The sequence below is a fragment of the Nanorana parkeri genome, unplaced genomic scaffold (genome assembly GCF_000935625.1).
Source record: "Nanorana parkeri isolate BGI_ZX_2015 unplaced genomic scaffold, ASM93562v1 scaffold2006, whole genome shotgun sequence".
Classification (NCBI taxonomy): Eukaryota; Metazoa; Chordata; class Amphibia; order Anura; family Dicroglossidae; genus Nanorana; species Nanorana parkeri.
The window spans coordinates 223,105-232,202 of record NW_017308274.1 but is presented as its reverse complement, the minus strand read 5'-3'; the positions used below and the strand labels follow the sequence as shown (position 1 = coordinate 232,202).

At 51.8% G+C, this 9,098-nt stretch overlaps 1 protein-coding gene across 3 annotated transcripts in view; it reads left to right on the top strand.

The window, feature by feature from the left end:
• The first annotated feature begins 4,572 nt into the window (after window positions 1-4,572).
• INTS3 (integrator complex subunit 3) overlaps window positions 4,573-9,098 on the top strand; it is an 80,844-nt gene continuing 76,318 nt past the window's right edge. For all 3 annotated transcript variants that reach the window (XM_018572357.1, XM_018572356.1, XM_018572355.1), the window contains exon 1: window positions 4,573-4,707. In XM_018572357.1, the coding sequence (XP_018427859.1) occupies window positions 4,639-4,707 (69 nt within the window). In that variant the 5' untranslated portion in view covers window positions 4,573-4,638. The remainder of the gene's footprint in view (window positions 4,708-9,098) is intronic.

The window sequence follows — 9,098 nt, the reverse complement described above, 5'->3', positions numbered from 1 at the left end:
CCCAGAGCACCCCAGGAGGAGGTCGCATTAGCGCACTCTAGGAGGAAGTCACATGAGAGCATCCTAGGAGGTCACATGAGAGCACCCTAGGAGGAGGTCACATGAGAGCACCCTAGGAGGAAGTCACATGAGAGCATCCTAGGAGGTCACATGAGAGCACCCTAGGAAAGGTCACATGAGAGCAACCTAGGCGGAGGTCACATGAAAGCACCCTAGGAGGAGGTCACATGAGAGCACCCCAGGAGGAGCTCACATGAGAGCACCCCAGGAGGAGCTCACATGAGAGCACCCCAGGAGGAGGTTACATGAGAGCACCCTAGGAGAAGGTCACATGAGAGCACCCTAGGAGGAGGTCACATGAGAGCACCCTAGGCGGAGGTCACACGAGAGCACCCTAGGAGGAGTTTACATGAACGCACCCTAGGCGGAGGTCACACGAGAGCACCCTAGGAGGAGTTTACATGAACGCACCCTAGGCGGAGGTCACACGAGAGCACCCTAGGAGGAGTTTACATGAACGCACCCTAGGCGGAGGTCACACGAGAGCACCCTAGGAGGAGTTTACATGAACGCACCCTAGGCGGAGGTCACACGAGAGCACCCTAGGAGGAGTTTACATGAACGCACCCTAGGCGGAGGTCACACGAGAGCACCCTAGGAGGAGTTTACATGAACGCACCCTAGGCGGAGGTCACACGAGAGCACCCTAGGAGGAGTTTACATGAACGCACCCTAGGCGGAGGTCACACGAGAGCACCCTAGGAGGAGTTTACATGAACGCACCCTAGGCGGAGGTCACACGAGAGCACCCTAGGAGGAGTTTACATGAACGCACCCTAGGCGGAGGTCACACGAGAGCACCCTAGGAGGAGTTTACATGAACGCACCCTAGGCGGAGGTCACACGAGAGCACCCTAGGAGGAGTTTACATGAACGCACCCTAGGCGGAGGTCACACGAGAGCACCCTAGGAGGAGTTTACATGAACGCACCCTAGGCGGAGGTCACACGAGAGCACCCTAGGAGGAGTTTACATGAACGCACCCTAGGCGGAGGTCACACGAGAGCACCCTAGGAGGAGTTTACATGAACGCACCCTAGGCGGAGGTCACACGAGAGCACCCTAGGAGGAGTTTACATGAACGCACCCTAGGCGGAGGTCACACGAGAGCACCCTAGGAGGAGTTTACATGAACGCACCCTAGGCGGAGGTCACACGAGAGCACCCTAGGAGGAGTTTACATGAACGCACCCTAGGCGGAGGTCACACGAGAGCACCCTAGGAGGAGTTTACATGAACGCACCCTAGGCGGAGGTCACACGAGAGCACCCTAGGAGGAGTTTACATGAACGCACCCTAGGCGGAGGTCACACGAGAGCACCCTAGGAGGAGTTTACATGAACGCACCCTAGGCGGAGGTCACACGAGAGCACCCTAGGAGGAGTTTACATGAACGCACCCTAGGCGGAGGTCACACGAGAGCACCCTAGGAGGAGTTTACATGAACGCACCCTAGGCGGAGGTCACACGAGAGCACCCTAGGAGGAGTTTACATGAACGCACCCTAGGCGGAGGTCACACGAGAGCACCCTAGGAGGAGTTTACATGAACGCACCCTAGGCGGAGGTCACACGAGAGCACCCTAGGAGGAGTTTACATGAACGCACCCTAGGCGGAGGTCACACGAGAGCACCCTAGGAGGAGTTTACATGAACGCACCCTAGGCGGAGGTCACACGAGAGCACCCTAGGAGGAGTTTACATGAACGCACCCTAGGCGGAGGTCACACGAGAGCACCCTAGGAGGAGTTTACATGAACGCACCCTAGGCGGAGGTCACACGAGAGCACCCTAGGAGGAGTTTACATGAACGCACCCTAGGCGGAGGTCACATGAGAGCACCCTAGGAGGAGGTCACATGAAAGTACCCTAGGAGGAGGTCACATGAGAGCACCATAGGCAGAAGTCACATGAGAGCACCCTAGGAGGAGGTCACATGAGAGCACCCTAGGAGGAGGTCACATGAAAGCACCCTAGGAGGAGGTCACATGAGAGCACCATAGGCAGAAGTCACATGAGAGCACCCTAGGAGGAGGTCACATGAGAGCACCCTAGGAGGAGGTCACATGAAAGCACCCTAGGAGGAGGTCACATGAGAGCACCCTAGGAGGTCACATGAGAGCACCCTAGGAGGAGGTCACATGAGAGCATCCTAGGTGGAGGTCACATGAGAGCACCCTAGGAAGAGGTCACATGAGAGCACCCTAGGAAGAGGTCACATGAGAGCACACTAGGAGGAGGTCACATGATTCCCCACTCCTGGAAGTACCAAACTATGAAGGGAGCCGGAGGGGATTATGGTGCAGAGAATGGGGGAGGGGTTGTTGGGTTTATCAAGAGAACCCGTTGTTTTGCCCTGATAGGGACCCGTGTTTCTAACCATGTGTTATGTGGAGACATCAGGTTGTCGCTGAATGCGTGAAGTCCGGTTATGGTATCAATAAATAATAATCATCACATGATATATCTCTAATACACTTGATACGGGATAAATACCTCTGCGCAGAGACAGGCAGCAGAGTGACGATCTCTCCTAGCGTGCAGATTCCTTGTCTGATCGCTGGCCGCACTGCATTGTGGGTGCAAGACGTCTCTGACCTGGCCAAGCTGTCTGGATCCAGAAAAACAGACATATTACCTCGCTATATATACAACCTCTGCTTCCTGATGGTGCCGTGCTGACTCTCTATGAATTCGCTGCAGTCACTAATGATATGAAACATCCACAAGGCTCCCGCTAGCCAACGTGACCTGGGCCGCTTAGCATTTAGGTCATATGACGGCGGTCGGTGGTTTTATTTTCAGAATCATGTGACCTGCTCTATATCTCTTTACAAAACTCCCCGGGCACCAGGGGCAGATCTGAGGCGATTGTCAGCTGTGTAGCCCAGTGGATGGAGTCACCTCAGGGGCCCTGTATGGAGACCATTCTGCTGTCACATATTAGAGTCACGTGAGGCAACAAGTATTTTAGGTGGCCACCTGTCTATTCTTCTCATGACTGGCTTCAATTCAAACTCCCACAATGTAGTGCAAAGACGATGAGGAAGTGGGAAGTTGCTATAGGCAACAGTTAAAGGGTTTACTATTGGCAACACAGAACACTCTCCTGCGCTCCAGAATTCACTGTAGTAGTATTTCCGGCGCTCCCCGATGACGAAACCCGTTTCTCAGCCAATCAGAAATATCACCTCCTCGAGCTCATGTGCCCTCAACAAACATGGCGGAGTCCCCGCCGAAGAGAAATCACGTGACAGGCTACACGCTTCCTCCTCGCGCAAGTCTTGCCCGGTTGCTATTGGTGGAAGCAATTACGTCACGTCGGAGGGCGGTGCGATCTCCTGTCAGTCCAATGGCTACCCGCTCTGTGATTGGATGGTGGCTATCGAGGGGGGCGGGCGCTTCCGGCCGGTTGTTGGGCTCTGGATGGTTTCCTGTGTGTGCTAGGAGAGGGGGTGAGAGAGCCGGGGGGCAGCGGAGAAAAGCGCCCCAGTATTCAGCCAGGGGCCCCACACTTCTTATAGGGCCCCTGAACTTCCATAGGTCCCCCAGTGAACGACTTAGGTTCACGCAAGCCAGGCAGAGCCCTCATTCCCAATAGGCCCCTTAAAGATAGCCAGGGACCCCTCATAACCTCGAGGGTAATAATAGACAGCCAGGGACCCCTCATAACCTCGAGGATAATAATAGTCAGCCAGCCCTTACTTCCTTATAGCATCCCCAATAAAAAATTAGGGGCCCCTCCTTCCCTGTAGGTTCCCCTATAGGCAGCCAGGGGCCCCTCATACCCTGTGGGAGAGTAATAGATAGTCTGAGGCCCCTTTTTTTCCTGTAGGATCCCCAAATCATAGCAGGTGCCCCTCAAACCTGTAGACCACTGCTAGTCAGCCAAAGGTCCATCTCCTCCTGCAGGATCCCCAATAGACAGACAGGGCCCCTCTCTTCCTGTGGGATCCCCAATATTCTTCCAGGGCCCCCTTTTTACACATAGGCCCCTAACAGACAGCTGGTGGCCCCTGAAGTCTCATAGGTTCCCCAGTACGCAGCCAGGGTCCCCTTCTTTCCTATTGGGCCTCTAACTTACAGCTTGGCTCTATATACCCCACAGTGCCAGTAGTAACCGGCCCCATACTCACATTTGGACCCTCTGCTACCATTGGCTATCCCATGTTCCTGTAGAAGGACTGGGACCTTCAGCCTACCAATCAGGGGCCACTCTTAACTTAAAGGGCCTCATAATAAAGAGCCTGGGGCTTCTTAATCCTTAATTGCATTGCCAAGGGCCCCTTACAACACTCAAAACTCCAGGGGCCCACATATCCTATAGATCCTCTCATACATAGCCGGTGATCCTTATTCCTCAATACAGTTCCAATTCTTTTTGTAGCCCTCCAAAAAAGCAGTTTTGGTGTTTTATAAACCCCCAATAAGCAGACCCCCCAATCTAGTCTAGATGTCACCATATCCACTATCACTAAAGTCCCCCAATCCATATTTTCATTTCTGACCCCCCATTCATATGACAGTCCTCACCCCCCAGACGGCATAAACACAGAACGGTGACACCCAGCGCCCCGCCATGGAACAGAAAGCCAATAGCAAGTTATTCATCTCCACCAGCCTGGATGCCAAGGATGAGCTGGAAGAGGTAACTGATCTCCGGAGTGTGTCACATGACTGGCGAGGGGGGTGGCTACGGGGCCCAACACACCGGATGAGACAAAGCATTCAGGAGCACGGCACATCTTGGGGGCAATGGGCTACTTTAAAGAGAACCTGTCACAAGAGAATAATGTAGGCTGCCATCACAGACCTCTCAGAAGAATGCTGGTTGTCATATTGATCCCCTGACTTTAATACTGTCACTGGCAGGAGTGGGCAACTCCGGCCCTCCAGCTGTGCTTTACCTATAAATCCCATCATGCCTCTGCCACTAGGAGTCATGCCTGTGGCTTTCAGAGTCTAGCAGTGGCTTATGGGACTTGTAGTTCTACAACAGCTGGAGGGACGGAGCTGCGCACGCCTGATTGCATGTTCCCAGTCTATGATTTGGGAATGATGACGCCGGACAACCAGGCAGCTAGTATTTTCAAGGGGCAGCCCTGTACGTCTCTCAGGTGCAGCCTAACGCAGGGGTGGGCAAATGCTGGTCCTCCAGCTGTGGTGTAACTACAATCCCATGAGGAGTGGTGACAATTCCATGATGGGGTTTGTAGTCTCACCACGGCTGGAGTTTTCCCTCCCCTGCTCTAAAAGGAACATGTCATAACAGATATATGAAAGCTGCCTTTGCTCACTTATTTTGAAATCTATGGCTGTCATCTCCATCCCCGCCGCACCACACTGTAGCTCACTGTATAGAGCAGGGGGTAGGCCAACTCAGACCCTCCAGCTGTGTTGAAACTACAAATCCCTTTATGCCTCCTGGGAGTCATGCCTGTGGCTGCCAGAGCCTCGCAATGCATCGCAATGGGTTGTAGTGGCACAACAGCTGCAAGGCTGGAGTTTGCCTACCCCTGGAATAGATGATAGGCGATCCAAATTCACTGTTCAGTATAGGATGGATCAGGATGACAGCCTGGAACGTTAAAAACAAGTCAGCAAAGCGTTCTGTTTTATGTGTGCTCTGACTGGTTCTCTTCTAGAGCTAGGTGTGATGGTCAGGTGTCCACAAGGGCGTGCGATCAGGCACGGCCAGGGACAGGAGCTCTGTGTGCGGTTACATGCGGCTAGGGACAGATTCCATATGCATGCAGGTCCGTTCATCCGACCCTAGCTGTATGTAAGCACTCCCATGTGTGAACAGCCGCAGAATTCCGTGGCTTCCCGCTGGTGTACAGGCTGAATCCACTATGTGAATGAAGCTCAGGGCAGGGCTGGAGAAATCCCTGGAGCGAAGTAGCCAATCTTCTTCCAAAGTGACAGTTGGCACCAAACTATTGAGGTTTTCTGTAGTTGTCAATAGAGCCGGCTCCTACAAAAATCCCGCTGGCTCCTGGATTGGACAGACTGGCTCCTGAATTCTGTATTAATTTGTCCACCTACCTTAGGGGGGGTATGTGCTTCTAGCCAAAACACAGCTGTCAGTATTGCGGTTTGTTGTTGGCGCCCTGGCGACTCCTTCACACGTCATGCTTGAAGTTGTAGTTCTGCCAAAATGGACACATTAGTGAATACTGTGATTGTCTTAAGCCAGGGGTAGGCCAAACTCTGGCCCTCCAGCTGTGGTGGAACTACAAATCCCATGAGGCATTGCAAGATTCTCACAGCCGCAGACATGACTCCCGGTGAGAGATGCATCATGGGATTTGTAGTTTCACCACAGCTGGAGGGCCGGAGTTTGGCCACCCCTGTCTTAAGCACTGACCCCCTGAGTGAGTAGCTTTAGGAGGCAAGGGAGGGTTTCACATCTGACTCTGGAACTACAAAGTCCCATGAGGCATTGCAAGACTGACAGTTGCAGGCATGGCTCCCAGAGGCATGTTGGGATTTGTAGTTAAAGTACAGCTGCAGGTCCACATTATGCCACCCTTTCCCCATGGTATATTGCAGGGGTAGCCAAACATGGGCCCTCCAGCTGTTGTGGAACTACAAGGCATTACAAGAGTGACAGCTACCGGCCTAACTTCCAGATGCTGAGGCATGATGGGACTTGTACTTTTTCTGCAGCTTAGAGGCTACCCCTGGGAAAGTGATGACATCGGCATCAATGAAACTTTATTGTTCCAGACAAAAAAAACAAGAATCTCCTCACTCTGATGCTTTTCACTTAAAACAGGGCTTAAATGTAGACACCCTGTGTGCGTGAGGAGGATCTGGCGTATCTCCTGTATTTTTTTTGTCCCTGGAACGATAAAGTTTTATTCATGCACATAACATCGAAGTGTGGTTGCCCCTGTTGCGTTTTGACACTTGGGAAGCCAGGGCGAGCTCTGTTTGGCCGGCACTTGTGTCCACAGATGTGGACAGACCCTGGACTTGGAAGCTGATGTTCTTTGGGGTCTTACAGTAGATTTGATGTTGCCGGTGTGAGCTCTTTACAGGACGTAAACACTGCTGCGGCGTGTGCGAGCTTTAAGGCAAGGAAAAACAAGTACCTCTGCACAGGAAAAATGCATCTCGTCGCACGCCAGTTGGGTTTTTATTTATGCGCCATGTTCACAGCGTTATGTGCGCTCTGGAAGAATGCAGACATTGTTTCACACGGCACTGGATTCCACTGTAGGACCGATTGCTGTAACTGACCTCAGAAAAGGGGACAATTTCCCACAGACACACTCCAAAATCTTGTGAAAAGCCTTCCTAGAAGAATGGACGATGTTATAGCCACAAAGTGAGGCCAACTATATATTAATGGCCGTGGGGGGTGGGAGGCAAATCCATATTAATAGACCACAACCAGATCATATAGGGGTGCTGGTCAGGTGTCAAAAACAAGATCATATAGGTGTGATGGTCAGGACTCCACAAGAAGCTCATCTAGGTGTGATGGTCAGGTGTCCACAAGCAGCTCATATACCAGTGATGGTCAGGTGTCCATAAGCAGCTCATATAGGAGTGATGATCAGGTGTCCACAAGCAGCTCATATAGGAGTGATGGTCTGGTGTCCTCAACCAGCTCATATAGGTGTGATGGTCAAGTGTCTACAACCAGCTCACATAGGTGTGATGGTCAAGTGTCTACAACCAGCTCATATAGGTGTAATGGTCAAGTGTCTACAACCAGCTCATATAGGAGTGATGGTCAGGTGTCCAAAACAAGATCATATAGGTGTGATGGTCAGGACTCCACAAGCAGCTCATCTAGGTGGGATGGTCAGGTGTCTACAACCAGCTCATATAGGAGTGATGGTCAGATGTCTTCAACCAGCTCATATAGATGTGATGGTCAGATGTCTACAACCAGCTCATACAGGGGTGATGGTCAGATGTCTCCAGCCAGCTCATATAGGTGTGATGGTCGGGTGTCTACAACCAGCTCGTATAGGGGTGATGGTCAGATGTCTACAACCAGCTCATATAGGAGTGATGGTCAGATGTCTACAACCAGCTCATATAGGAGTGATGGTCAGATGTCTACAACCAGCTCATATAGGAGTGATGGTCAGATGTCTACAACCAGCTCATATAGGTGTGATGGTCAGATGTCTACAACCAGCTCGTATAGGGGTGATGGTCAGGTGTCTACAACCAGCTCATATGTGTGAAGGTCAGATGTCCACAGCCAGCTCATATAGGGGTGATGATCAGGTGTCTACAACTAGCTCATGTTGTGCGATGGTCAGATGTCTACAATCAGCTCATGTTGGTGCGATGGTCAGAGGTCCTCAGACCTTTGGCGATGTAGATTAATATCCATTAGCGCTGTATTATGACGCTCTGTCATTGTAGTTTAGAACTTGAAAACCTCATCAGAATGCATTAGGTTGTCCTCATGATGCGTCTGACAGAAGTATTTTTTTAAAATTAAATTGCACGCTGGAGGCCATTGTGGCGCGTCTCATTTCAGACACATGAGGGTTTCCGTTACGGAATATTTATATGTAACCACATGAGCGGACCTCCAGCTTGCTGCTGTTGGATTGGATGCCGTGAGCGGCACATCTGCAGGTACTCGGGCATGTGCTATCCATTCCATTGCTTGCAACAAAAATGTCAAGCGGTGTAAGGTGGGAAGTTCGCTCGCACAGATGCAGTTGACAGTGTGGTATGAAAAAAAACAGCACCCGAGGAAAGTCGAAGGCTACCAGTTGGAGGTTTCTCCGCAAGCGCCAAAGTGTGTGTGCAGCCATGGGATTGGCTGCCTTTATAGATTTTTTTTTTGACTGGCATTGAGCGGTCACCAGATTTTAACCCATGCAGTCGTTACCCATGCATTGGGGCTGCGCCCGAACCTCAAGGGTTAAATGCTCAATTTCGTCGAGGGACGAGAATAAAAAAAGATATACTCACCTGAACCTCAGAGCTAGACCAGTCCCCGCAGCCTCTCCCCCCCCCCCCCCCCCCCCCCCCGGGGGGGGCGGGGGCCCCCACCATATA